Raw genomic sequence first — 13,780 nt, forward strand, 5'->3', positions numbered from 1 at the left:
TTTATCTTAATTAAAACATATCATGAACATAATCTCTCTAGAAAATTCGAAAACCGACCATTAGCGTGCATTATATATCCTAGTAACCAACCAAAGCTATATATATGTTATTTTCAGGCAAATTCCAAACTCTTCTATTATCTTAATTTAGGTATAAGTGGAGATTGATATCAATGATCCTGCATCAGACATTGAATATCAATCATAGATTCTGTCTGAGATCCACGTGCTCGTCGTGACGATCTTGTAGACCCACCATTTACAGAATCCTTTGATTTTTTCCGACGAGATTTTCTACAACCATCGTTAGGAATATCAGGAGATTCCTTTGATCTCCGTGAAACTTTAGGGTTTCCACTGCAATGCGAAGATCCACGTCGTGGTCCTTCTTTTGTTGGTGAACCACCTAAAGTGCTCCAACGCTCTCTCGACGATTTTTGAAGTCCCGGTTTATCACGTGACCGTGTCAAATCTGCATGTAAATTACAACCTTTTTTTTTTTTGAAATATCTGTAAGTATACATTTCTAATTAGATAGTTAATTTACCTTCAGAAATGCATGAAGCATCCTCCTTGATATTTCCCGATACTTTAAAATCATTCATCTACATTGAATTTATTTATCTTTGATTATGATAATGATTTATTTTTATAAATACCAAAGAAATCGAAAGAAAAGTAAATAAACAAATACGTCGGTACCCAGCTGGGTGGATTTTGATTGACAGATCCTCCATCCCAACCAATGTGAGCAACATGCTTTACATCTGTTGGACTTCCAATTTGCATCTCTTGCTCTTTCTCATTTTCTTCACTATGCACAAAATGTTATACAAAAATTATAAGGATACATTTCGGAGAAGATAGTTAGTATATATATATATATACAGCGAGTAAAATAACTCACCAAATATTTGAGAAATATACCTAAGACCCTTCAAGAGACTCTTTATTTTGTAGTTCGACATAACGAAATCGCCAAAACAATTCAAAATAGTTTCTAGGAGAAAAAAAGAAGAAGATATTTTTGCGTGTTGTCTAATTTTTTTTTCCTCCTGGAAACTATAAGAATGAAATGAATTCAAAATTGAAAAGAAATCACGTAATTTTCCATTTCCGCTCGATTAAGAGCGATTATTGATGATTTCAAATAAATCATTTTGATTTAACATTCTACGACCTGTAATTTTCTTTCTCCAAGAGAAAAAAAAAAAGAAAAGGTTGAATCAAGATATTCAGTTATGACTTATGAACAAAGAGAAATGGGAAGAAGAGAATGTGGAGAGCTGAAATCATTGTTTTCTGTCTCCAGATATTGAACTAATAACGAACGTGATGGACGAAAAAAAAAAACTAATTAAGTGAACGACAATTAGTTGAAAGTGGATTTGTAATAAATTGATGAGGCTAATTTGTTTGTTTATGTTCTGTATTGCAATCTTAATTAATTTGGTAAAACTGTAAAAAGAATCAGCAGTTGTTAGCAAAAACAAATTAATTATTGGGCACTAATTGATAAAAATAAAATACATACTTGACATTTAGATTGTTCTGTTTAGAGACCAGCCACTTGTATTAAATCATTGTTAGAAACTAGAACCGACTAAGAAAAGGAACCGGAAAATTTAAGGTGATGCTCTTTTTTGGAAAAGAACAATATTTTCTCATGTTCTTTTACCAGTTATAGTTGTACTCAAGAGTAGTGCAAAAAAAAAGCTGTACTCAAGAACATATTGTCCACATAATGAAAATAAGGTTATTGATATTAGTTGTAAATTATACCGACGAGTATCCAAGATTTTTCACCAAGGTAAACGAAAGTTTATTTTTTGTTGCAAAGCTTTCATAAAAATGTTGATAAATGATTTGCTATTAAATATTATTCGCAGTTTTTTTTTCTGCTAAATCATTATTCGAAGTTTCAATTCCAATTCTAGTCTTAATACATTGAAGACCTAGAATCTTCGGTGTCATAACGAACAAATCATGCCATAAGGAAAAAATAGACAATTATTGACACCTGGAAAAAATGGCTGTAATGATATACAGCCAAAACAAATAATCAATTGATATATAGTTGATATGTTGGTGGTGGAATTATATGTTCGGTGATCTCAAAAATACACATGTAACATATAATGTACAACAGTACAATGCAGCGTTTGTCACGTGGACTCCTGATGTATCTCACACCTGACTGAAGACACATTTACGTATTCGTATACATCACACGTGATATTACTCGTATCCATCCGTACGTGGTCTCTTTTTACAGACACAAACAAACATAATCTCAAAACTCAAAAAATAAACAATCTCTTTCAAGGTTTGTTTTGTTCCTTCTTTCAGATTACCCAACAGTACTTAAGGAACCGCCTTACACTTTCAAACCCTAAGCGCTTCGCATGTCTGTCTATATATATGTTTGAGTAAAGAAGAAAGCGGAAAGAGTAAAGAAGAGAGAGAGAGAGAGAGAGAGGGGATATGAAAGCTGAGAGAGATGGTAGGAGGAAGAAGAAGATTAGGGAAGAGAGGAAGCCCTTGGTTGAGATGGAGTGCGAAACAAGAAAGCTTCAGCCATGGATTCTCACAATCTGACCTCCAAGCTCTCTCTGCCATTTGCGACGCTATTATGCCCCCTGTTCCATTAGAGAGTTTAAATCTTGAGATGAAGTTGAAGGTTTTACGCAACGATGCACTCTTATCTTTCTTCAAATCTTCTACTTCTGAGTCTCATGTTCGACCAGATGAGGTTGTTTATCTCCAACTTTCTGTCTTTCTCTGTCATCTCAATAAAAGACACTAGAATGAATATAATTATTAAAAGCATAATCTTTAATGTAACATTCAGGTATATATAGAGTGATGAATATCTAGATTTTACTCTTACGTGATCTTCAATGTACAAGTTAATGCTTACGTGCATTTGAAATGATGATAAATTGATTAAAAATCAGGTGGCAGAGCTACTGGCGACCAAGGCAATACCATTGACAGTTTTAGTGGTGAGAATAGTTTTGAGGATACTCACATTCAGACTGGGGACGTTACTGCTTTGCGGGTTAGTCTGTCTTGATATGAAGAATTGGCCTTTCCTTCTCAAATTCTCTGAAATGTCCCTGGAGAAGAGGGAAAAGGTTCTACAGAGATGGAACACACAGTGGTATAACCCACTTGCCAGAATCGGTTTTATGATGATCAAAGCCATCTTCTTGTTCTACTACTTCACATGGGTAAGTCTTCCATCTTCCTCTGCATATTTCTGTAACAGGTCATTCGCTTTTGTTAGAGACTATGGAAGTGTTTGTATGGACATTTCCAGTAGTATGAGTCTTTGACTATGAACAAAAGAAGGTGCAAACATGAAACATTAGGCATATATACTTTAAAAGTTATGCTCGCTGGAATTGATTGGTTCGGTTATGATGTGTGGTTCTATTCCCACAAAACGGCTAGGTCGCTAGGACTAGTGCGATGTCTTCAACCAGATGGTTGTGTTTCTAATCCCTATCATGGTTCAAAACAAGTTTTTTTCAACCAGCATGAACTTTGTCATATTTTATTACCTGTGTATATATGTATAACTAATTCGTTTGTATGAACAGACGAATGAAAATACAGAAAACCCAGCATGGGATGCAATTAATTATAGAGTGGAAATAGGTGAAAACGAGGGCATGGAACAAAAGGAAAGACCTCTAGATCAAGGGATCATCGAGACTGCAAAAGAAGATGAGATGACCATCAAGCAACGTATGATCAACAAAGGCCTTAAAGTCACAGAAGACAGAGATAGCGACACTTACAAGATCGAGTGTGATGCAGTGGTAGTGGGTTCTGGTTGTGGCGGAGGAGTTGCAGCTGCAATCCTAGCAAAGTCGGGCCTTAGGGTGGTAGTTATTGAGAAAGGGAACTACTTTGTCCCCAGAGACTACTCGGCTCTCGAGGGTCCTTCCATGTTTGAGCTGTTTGAGTCCAATAGCTTGTTGATGACTCATGATGGCAGGTTCCGGTTCATGGCAGGATCAACTGTCGGTGGTGGCTCTGTTGTAAACTGGGCGGCGTCCTTAAAAACACCTGACGCTATCATCGAAGAATGGTCAGTGCATCGAGGGATTTCAGTATATTCTAGTGAGAAATACAAGGCGGCGATGGATAGAGTCTTAAAGAGGTTAGGTGTCACTGAAAAAATCAACAGCGAAGGGTTTCAGAACCGGATTCTGCGGAAAGGTTGCGAGAAGCTTGGTTTGGATGTGACAATAGTGCCAAGGAATTCAACAGAGAAACATAATTGCGGTAGTTGCTCGTTTGGATGCCCAACCGGAGAGAAAAGAGGGACAGATTCAACCTGGCTGGTTGATGCAGTTAACAACAATGCTGTGATCCTAACACAGTGCAAGGCTGAGAAACTGATCTTGGCAGATAACAATGCTCACCAAAGAGAGGAGAGCGGACGAAGAAAAAGATGTTTGGGAGTCACAGCTTCTCTATCCAACCGAACCAGAAAGAAACTTCAGATCAATGCCAAAGTGACAATTGTGGCTTGCGGTTCACTTAAGACACCAGGACTGTTGGCTTCAAGCGGGTTGAAGAATCCAAACATTGGTCGCGGTCTCCATATCCACCCTATTCTGATGGCTTGGGGCTACTTCCCAGAAAGAAATTCAGACTTCCAAGGAGCGGCTCATGAGGGAGAGATCGTGACTTCATTACATTATGTGCATCCAATGGAGGACTCCACCACACCTAACATCACACTGGAGACTCCTGCTATAGGGCCAGGTACGTTTGCAGCTCTCGCCCCGTGGGTCTCTGGGCCAGACATGAAGGAGAGATTGGCCAAATACGCAAGAACATCTCATATTTTTGTCATGGTGAGAGATGAAGGAGTTGGAGAGGTGAAAGGAGACATTGTCAAATACAGATTAACCAAAGCGGACGAAGAGAATCTGACAACCGGGTTAAAGCAAGCACTGAGGATCTTAGTAGCAGCAGGAGCAGCGGAGGTGGGCACATACAGGAGCGACGGGCAGAGAATGAAGTGTAGTGGAATCAAACAAGAAGATGTAGAGGCGTTTTTACAAGCCGTAAACGCGCCAGCTGGAGTAGTGTCGATGAGTAAGCATTGGACACAGTCCTTTACAGCGCATCAAATGGGATGTTGCCGTATGGGTGCAACGGAAAAGGCAGGAGCTATTGATGGAAAAGGAGAGAGTTGGGAGGCAGAAGATTTGTATGTATGTGATGCAAGTGTTCTGCCTACAGCTCTTGGTGTTAATCCTATGATCACCGTTCAGTCCACTGCTTACTGCATATCCAACAGAATAGCCGAGTTAATGAAGAAGAAAAAGAAAGACTGATAAAATGTGTGTCAAAAGTTTCAAGCTTTGTTTTTATTTTACTGTTATGAATAAAAAGAAGCAGCCTTTATATAATAGATTAGCACTTTGAAGATGCTGGTATCGAAAACATAAGAGAGAGATCCAATGTGCTGAAGAAAGCAAGAACAAACTCTATGCTTTCCCAGCTATCTTATCAATGCTTAATGGCCTCACAACACAATCTTTTCACTAATTGAGATATCAATTCAATCAAAATTCAACGCAAACGCAATCGTAGTTTTTTTTTTTTTTTTGCAATCGTAGTTTCAAAACAGATATACATGATCTAATGATCTCTTCCACAAACTCTAAAAACAGAGATCCAATAACTGCATAGAGCTTTTTTAAACATCAATAACTGCGACTATACTAAGCCATCACCAAATTTTGTCTTCCAGAGAATGACGATCTCGTTCGATTCTAAGATCCATCCACGAAGTTCAATAATTAAAATTGATCTTTTTTCTTATATCGATTTGTATAGATCTTTACTAACTTTGGAACCATCAAAATCCATACACACAATGAGAAAAGGGTTAAACTTTGACTGTTCAATTTTGAAAATATAATCCATTGGCTAATTGATATTTCCGATGTACAAAACAAGAACATCTACTTCAACAACAAACCCTAAATTTTCTCAATTGATTTCTGAGGAAGACGATGAAGACGATGAGAAGAGAAGAGAGAGCGAGAGAGTAAGCTTTACAGAGAGGATTTAAAAAAAATATTTGAAAAAAAGAGAGAGACGAAGAAGGGGAAGGTTCCGGTTTTAACGCTGTCTCGCTTGCCGGGCGACAGACCAATGATCTATCTCCACGTGGCCACCAGATTACGCCGATCAGAGTTTGAGAAACCGGGCAAGCTGGGTAGGATTGACGATGCCGGGCAGATGGGCCCCGTCTGACCGGAGAAGATTAGCAACCTCCACATACCTCTTCCGTTTCGGCTCACTTTCCTCAGCCGGCCCAATAATATGGCTCGGCTTTACCTTCCTGGGCTCCACTGATTGGGCCGAAAACGGACCGGCTTGGGCTCGAGCCGGGTTCCATTGCTCTCCGAAGAGTGTGCCGTTGGTGAGGAACTCGTGGCTCAGATAACCGGCTAACATCAATTGGTTCGAGCCGACCGGCTCGGCTGCTGCGATTGAAGATTTCCTGGAAATGGGATTTACCGGCGGAGGAGCAAGATTCGGCGGCGGTGGGGTAAACTTGGCGACGGCGATTACCGGCGGTTTATCGGTGACGGAGGAGATGAAGGCGTCTCTTTCTTTGCGCTTATCCGCCGTTAGAATGCGACGTGGAGGAAGACGCATCGTTTTGGTGTTCATGGTGATTCTCTATTGGATGCATGCCACGTCAGCACCCAATAAAAAAATTGAAATATTGACTGTTGTAAAACAGTCAAATCGAATAATAGGGTGAAAAAAGAAAACCAAAATTCGTAGAGATTTTTTTGTATTTTTTTATTGCGAGCGAATAAAATCGAAGCGCTTTTAGAGAGAGAGAGAGAAAGAGAAATAGGGAAAGAAAGGATAACTAACAGAAAGGTCACGGGAATGAGTAGGTTACTACAATTTATAGAGGCTGGAGATTTAGATACCCTTCACTTTTCAATTAAATTACATTAATGCCACTCAATTTGAATTTACTGGATTGACCTTTTTTGCTTTACCGTTTCTTCAATTTTGGGTTTCCATAGAAGATAAATTGACTGAATTGTCCTTTTTGTTAGTCTCTCATAAAAGTATCATAAAAGTAGTAGAAAGTTAGAAACAACAAGGAATCAAAATTTAATGAAATCTTGCATCTTTGGCATAAAGTTTTTAAGAGTATGTGAGAAATATATAAAACCTATTTAAAGTAGAAGCTTCACAAACCAATCCTCGTAAAGTCATATACATAAATAAAGTATATGATATTCATTCTTAGTTTCTAAGTTTTTTTTTTTTTTTGGTAAAATAACTCAGAGCTAAGTTTATATTAAAAACACGGTTTTTGATCAGTAATTTTGTGTGGAATCATGATTTATACCGTAACACTATTTTAAATCATTTATATAATATTATTCTGTTACTTATTGGTGTTAAGAAGATCAAGCCATATATGCATAGATATTCTTTTATTAAATTTTATCAACTAATTTATTGCAGCAATTCTTATGCGTGCAACACAAGATCGACCATACAATTGATTTTATTTTACTTTTTGTTTCTGTCAAATTTTCCCTTTCTATTTGTGGCTATATGTAAATGCAGAACACGCATACACGCTAAATGTTAGGGAGAGATTAAAAAAAAAAAAAAAAAAAAGATTCAAGTAGACTTTTTCCTCGTTTACTTTAGAGTTATTTATTAGCAACCTAAACATTATAAAATTTTAACGATGGCGAGAAATCAAATTCTAGAAGCGACACAAAAAAACCTCAAGTACTGTATTGTTTAATAGTAATGGTTGAGAATCCTATTCACTGCTATTTAAATGACAAATAAATCCCATAAATCCCTTATCTATAGGTTTTGCAACTAGTTTGAGTTTTCGATTTATATAATCATTAACATCACAATAATAAAATTGAAACCCATTTTAATGTAATCTGTTCTAGAGAATAAAATGATCTTTACCATACCCAACTATAACTAATTGACACGTAGGATGTAATAATCTTCCATATACTGTAAATTTATAGGTAAAGCAGATCCGAACATATATAGTCTATTATTTTAATAAGGGAAGCAAATTTAGAAAAAATAAAATAAAAAAGGACGCCAAATTTGAGAGGGACCATAAAATTGACTAAAACATTTAATTTCGATACATAAAGTATTAACTCTCATACAAAAAAGGTTCAAAACTCATGTTCAACCAAACCATCAATCTACCTAGCACTTTAATTCTTCCACCTAATTATGCTTTGTTTCCTTTCTCTCTCTCCCAATTGTTTATCAAAAACGTAAAATCCATAAAAAGTAAACTTTCACATCTTATTACTTTAATAATTACTTATACTGGTTCAGTATACAAATAAATATATACCTATTGTTTAATACATTAATACAGTCTACAGATATATTAAATTAATTAAATATGTAAAAAAGTAGGAACTTTATAATTTCAGACGTTAAATACAAAAATGTCGTGTTTATCATATCGATTGCCAACTCAAATGCTACGTTTGAAACAATCAAACAGATGAGAATTAAACAATTAACCAAAATATTCATTGCCAATTTTTTTTTTTTTATCATCATACAATTTTGTACTCAATAAGCTAGAGGAAATGGTACCAACCAAAAGCGAGAACACATACATACTCAGAATTGTTCTGTTTCTCTCAATCGAAACGGAAGAGACCAAATCGCACTTGAAGTTAGAGAAAAAAAAAACTATATTGATTTTATATGGGTTTACTACTTTAGCCGTTTAAGTTCAAAGTAACTGCACTCTTAGCTGTATTCCCAAATATCATATGCCTCGTAATAGAAAATTTTTCACAAAAGAATACCTTTGCGTGAGAAATAGAGAGAGCAATAAGAATTGACCGTTTTGAACCCTTTTTTTTTTTACCATCTTACTGGGAGAGGAAAATGAAGAGGAAGGAATGGTTATTTGCTGTAACAAATTACAAAAGAGAAGAAAAAAATGGTTAAAGTGTGTTGTTTGTGTGAAATCCAATATCCACGATAAAGAGAGAGTTAAGTGTGAGAAAAGATAGAAGTAATGTGACCTGAACGAGGAAGTTTATATGTACTGGAGAAGCATAGTAGCAGATGTGTTCCTCAATCTACAACTTTGCCCTAAGTGAACATCCCCAAAACTGTATCTGCATTAGGTTTCACAATAAAAATTACAGCAACCAAATCAGTAAATTACAGATTTCAGAATCGTAGATAAGATTAAAAAACTATGGATGGGAAGAGGAGAGTGAAACCTGTATTCACAGTATTCTTGCCAAGCACAACAGGCTTTCCCGTAATCCCAGTAGCAATCCGTATCTCTAAGTGGCCCACGCTTGGCTGTGACACGGTATTTATATTTACACCCAAAAGCAATAGAAAGTGATAGAAGAGCCAATAATATTTTTTTTTTTTACCTTTGGTGACAAATTTGGACTTTGCACCAGGCTGAATGTCATGCCACATCTGAAGCCATAACTCCCGCATCAGAACTGGAGATCTAACGATGTTCCTGTGATTTGCTGCACAAAAACAATTATTCAAAAGTAAAATAAGCAGTGCAAGGTACTGTGAGAACATGTTTCATATGTTAATTACTCACTTTTATCAAGCTCCCAGACTGCAGTTCTCTTCCCCGGAATGCTCTCAGAGTCTTCATAAAAGGTTATGTACTTAACCCTTGGCGCTTTTGTCATGTTAGCTATGATGTCTGACCCATGCTCATGTTCAACATTTAGTTTCACATGTACATCACTTCCATCGTGTTCTGGCTGTTTTTTTTTTTTTTTCCAATGAGAATCTCATTTAGTTTAATAAAAGTTCTTGAGGAGTACAGAGATATATGATTTTTAGAAAGGACAAATTATTGGTGACACAACATATAGCCAGAAAAGTGCACTTAAAGATTAATTTATTTATGGTGAAGAACCAAAAAAGAGTACCTGGGGAGCCATTGTTATGTTAACTTTAGGTCCGAGCCAATTCTTGCACCAAGAGAGTGAATGATAGGGTACCTATAAGAGAAAAGTAGCGAAAGTCAATATTGCAGTGTACTAGAGAACATAGCTAGCAGTATTCCAGAAGCAAGCATTATCTTAGTCTTCAGTAGTTGGCAAGAAGATAATTTGAAACCCAACTTCTCAGCTTACCGTCTCATCCCCAGTTATAGGTCCAGCATTCCCATCAACCACAGTTCCCGATCTGCAGATATTGCAGCACGAAGATATGAACTAGTTTACGATTTCTTAGGCATCAGTTTTAAAAGGACGGCTACTCCTAACAATATGAAATTCAGAAGTGGTTAGTTTTTTTTTGCTAGTTATATTTTATATGTGTCATGTTTCATGCAATACCTCTTCCCACTTTAAGCCACTGATCATCCACTAAGCTCAAAAGGAATGATAAAAAAAGAACTTAAGTTTTAGTTGTTTAATACTTTGCTTCTGCAAATGAGATAACATGCCACTAGATTGATACAGAAGACCTTTCATTCCTGTTTTACTTCTGCCATTGCGGAAATTTACCTTGACACAAGGGAACCTTCAGTTTCGTAAATGACATCCGTAATGATCCAATTATCAGGATAAGGTTTGCCACTTGGGGCAAAGTAATAACCAACCTATCACAGACAGCTTCATACATTTAGTATCTTTACCGCTTAATAGCATAAGATGCAAGGGAGCTTAATTCAAAAAAGAAATTGCATTACAAATGGGGAATATAATAACAAAATAGACACATAATGTGATATGGAGAATGCATCATACCTCTGTCTTTAGATGAGCACCATATATGCAAAATACATTTTTTATAGATGGTCTCTCCCAAGGAGTCAGAGGATTAAAAACAGGGTCATCATGATACAACCTGAGAAGTACAGTTAACATGATATATATAATTTTTATTTTGAAGATTGACAAAGATTTGCAGAAAAAAAAACAAAATTGACGCTATTAGTCCGTGCCAGAGTCAAAACAAATAATGTGAAAGTAAATCAACTAACATACCCACTTTGAATTCATAACTGTAAGCGACAAAGACATTCCATAACATAAAGAGAGAACTGATTTGATAGTCAGTAATAAGGTTTCTGATAATACTATTTTCTTATAATAAGAAAGACAAAGCATATGAACAGTTAATATAAAGATTTAAACAAAAAACTTGAAGTGATGAAAAACAAAAAACTTGAAGTACAAGGAGCCAGCAAGTGATGATCGATGAGTAATATTTCTTATCACAAAGGAAGGTACGTACTTCTTTAACTGGTGTAACATCCTCTTGCTATCTGGGTCATAGTCTTCAATTGCTTTGAAAAGAGTCCCATCTGCTAGTTCACGGGCTGTGAAAGACAATAAGGTGGGAAGACCACATTCCATGCTGGTCATGTTGGCTAGAGCTGTTTCTGTAACTGATGGATACGCATCAAAGGAACAAAATATCAGAGTGAACATTCTTGGTGTAACTTTTGGTAGTGTTACAAATGCATATACAGAGTCTTACCGCCAGTGGAAGGAATTTCAATGTTAATGATATTCGTCGGCCAGCCAGAATATTTTGATTGATATTCCTCGTCATCACAGTGGTATACACGCTTATCCTTCTTTGCAGCACCCCCAGAAAAATGCGTCCAGAATGTGTTATCACCCTTGCAATTCTTTGAAAATGGCATAAGCCACAATGAAGAGGCAAAAGAATTGGACAACAACCGAGCAGTTCCCTGAAGCCTTGCCAACAAAAAACATGAGAAGCGCATGTCAATATGTCACATGATTTCAATAAACAAATCATAGCCTATTGAAATAAAAAGATCTCAGTCCAAGTTTCTTCTCAACTTGGAATCTACCATAATAATCTGAAATTTAAATCAGTGTACATGTGGTTTGGTTATATTAGCCAAGGCCGCTGACATGTATATTACTCACAATATGCCTTTGATAACTAGCCACTTTAAGGTCTACAGATACCAGTTCGATTAACATCACTAACAGTTTAAAAGGAAATATCCATTGAATTATAAGACCTGGTTGATATCAACTACTTAAACTAAAAAGAAGTCAGAGGTCACCTCAGAAACAGGAAGGCCAAACGTTACACCAGAGAGAGTAGATTTAATTGCCTCAACTGAACCAAGAAGAGGAGCTCCTAAATCAACAAAAAATCAGGTATTGAGCTCAATCCAGTAAGTCACAACATAACTTCCCGAATTCGAGAAAAAATAAAATGGTAACTTGAGAATATTTGGCCAGTACCAACAGCGAAATAAGCATGGATATGCTGATCTAGCCACTCCAAGTAATGTTTTGGTGCAATTTCTAGCCTCAGCCATTCCAGAAAGTATCTGAAGACATTATTACCCATTGAATGGGCAAATACTATAGAAGGGCCGCCACGGAGTTTTAAAGCAGTTTCAAAGGTCAACCTGCAAAAGAGAAGACGACCAGAGCTCTTTGCTTATCTTACATCAAAAAGAAGAAAGAAAAAGATAGACATTGGCCTCATGAGGACTAACTTGAGCTTGTGAAAGTAAAGGTCACGCTCTTCCAATTTGGTTGGTGACAATCTCCAATCGTATGGAACAGCGACAATTGCATTAGCTTCTATACCAAACTCAACACACCACTTAAGCCACTCTTTCCAGACAGTAGAAAGAGGACCTGAAAATCGACCAAATTAATTTACTTAGCCATATTATCACAACAAGATAATATCACATTCAAGAAAACTCAAAAGAAAAAAAAAAAAGAAAAAAAAACTCAAAACTACCTGTTATGTAACCTGGATCCAATTCTGTGATTGCTGAAAGACCACTGTCAGGCCGTGACTTACACTCGGGATGGTCTGTTTGATTATAAGGATCCAGTACCATACACTTAAACCAGCAGTTGACAGCAGAAAGAAGCTGTAAACCATCACGTCGATCAGTAATCAACTACCAAATGAATCACAATGCACAAGTAAAAACGTCTAGCCTATTCCACGGGTGGCAACTCCTATATGACCTAACATTTTCCAACTATTGAGCACTCTTCTCCTTGAAAAACTTGCAGATCTAGTTGAATAAAAAAGCAAAGACTAATTTCACATTCATTGCGCTATTTATTGAACCAAAAGCGATGGAAAACACTCGCGGAGTCGGCTGTTTTCTATGACTCTAATCTCAAATTAATGAATCAATAAGAGAGACGATACATGCTTCATTGCAATATTTCGCTTGGATTTCATCAACAAGGAACTCGACCGACAGAATAAGGAGCGAAGGAAATGAAGATCACGCACCTTAGTGGTGTCTAGCCATACGAGGTCGAGCGGATTGAAGTCCAACGGAGTGTATGGACAGTCAAGGATCGACCACGCTCGTAGCTGCGTCGACGCAAATCCGGGAATGATTATACCCGAAAGCTTCGAGTAGTCGCCGTGAAACTCGGTCTCATCCTCCACCGCAGCTCCGCCACCGCAAATCAAGAAAAAAACGGCGATGACGGTGAAGGAAGCCGTTACTGATTTCGAATTCGCTCCCATCGCTCGGTGTCTCTAACTACTTTTCATCGCCAGAGTTTAGGAGGAAAAGTAAGAGAGAGGAGAGAGAGAGAGAGAGAGAGAGTGTGTGTGCGTTGTTGGGGACCTTGGAGGTGAGAGTTGAAAAGTTTTTGGAACCGTCCTAACTTTCCAAATATACCCCTAGAAGAACCTTCGGAGTCATCTAGAAGGTTACTCCCGAGTC

The 13,780-nt window shown here is 37.1% G+C and overlaps 4 protein-coding genes and 1 long non-coding RNA gene across 5 annotated transcripts; 1 reads left to right on the forward strand and 4 right to left on the reverse strand.

The window, feature by feature from the left end:
• Positions 1-70: 70 nt before the first annotated feature.
• On the reverse strand, positions 71-825 carry LOC9328253 (CRIB domain-containing protein RIC8; the record flags this gene model as incomplete). Its single annotated transcript, XM_021013270.1, has 3 exons — positions 71-472; positions 548-605; positions 703-825. Coding segments are annotated over 3 exons (483 nt in total), but the record flags the coding sequence as incomplete, so codon positions are not given.
• Positions 826-2,114: 1,289 nt separating this feature from the next.
• Positions 2,115-3,956, reverse strand: LOC110225106. The gene is made up of 3 exons (XR_002329511.1): positions 3,807-3,956; positions 3,032-3,262; positions 2,115-2,781 (listed from the first exon to the last, which is right to left on the reverse strand). It is a non-coding gene; the product is annotated as an uncharacterized LOC110225106 (long non-coding RNA).
• On the forward strand, positions 2,501-5,499 carry LOC9328254 (long-chain-alcohol oxidase FAO1). Its single transcript, XM_002889441.2, has 3 exons — positions 2,501-2,752; positions 2,958-3,233; positions 3,606-5,499. Exons 1-3 carry the CDS (start codon positions 2,501-2,503, stop codon positions 5,358-5,360), a joined length of 2,283 nt encoding a protein of 760 aa, XP_002889487.1. The 3' UTR covers positions 5,361-5,499.
• Positions 5,500-5,613: 114 nt separating this feature from the next.
• On the reverse strand, positions 5,614-6,938 carry LOC9325552. The gene has a single exon (XM_021013905.1). The coding sequence runs from the start codon at positions 6,709-6,711 to the stop codon at positions 6,223-6,225; it is 489 nt and encodes a 162-aa protein (XP_020869564.1). The 5' UTR covers positions 6,712-6,938; the 3' UTR covers positions 5,614-6,222.
• A 1,672-nt stretch (positions 6,939-8,610) lies between these two features.
• LOC9328255 (phospholipid--sterol O-acyltransferase) lies at positions 8,611-13,726 on the reverse strand. Its single transcript, XM_021014119.1, has 16 exons — positions 13,336-13,726; positions 12,823-12,958; positions 12,569-12,713; positions 12,309-12,478; positions 12,125-12,201; positions 11,560-11,776; positions 11,314-11,467; positions 10,824-10,923; positions 10,581-10,675; positions 10,206-10,257; positions 9,999-10,070; positions 9,659-9,827; positions 9,474-9,578; positions 9,312-9,396; positions 9,108-9,203; positions 8,611-8,992 (listed from the first exon to the last, which is right to left on the reverse strand). Exons 1-15 carry the CDS (start codon positions 13,576-13,578, stop codon positions 9,122-9,124), a joined length of 1,902 nt encoding a protein of 633 aa, XP_020869778.1. The 5' UTR covers positions 13,579-13,726; the 3' UTR covers positions 8,611-8,992; positions 9,108-9,121.
• Positions 13,727-13,780: the final 54 nt, after the last annotated feature.

The sequence above is a fragment of the Arabidopsis lyrata genome (assembly GCF_000004255.2).
Source record: "Arabidopsis lyrata subsp. lyrata unplaced genomic scaffold ARALYscaffold_1, whole genome shotgun sequence".
In the NCBI taxonomy this organism is placed as follows: domain Eukaryota; kingdom Viridiplantae; phylum Streptophyta; class Magnoliopsida; order Brassicales; family Brassicaceae; genus Arabidopsis; species Arabidopsis lyrata.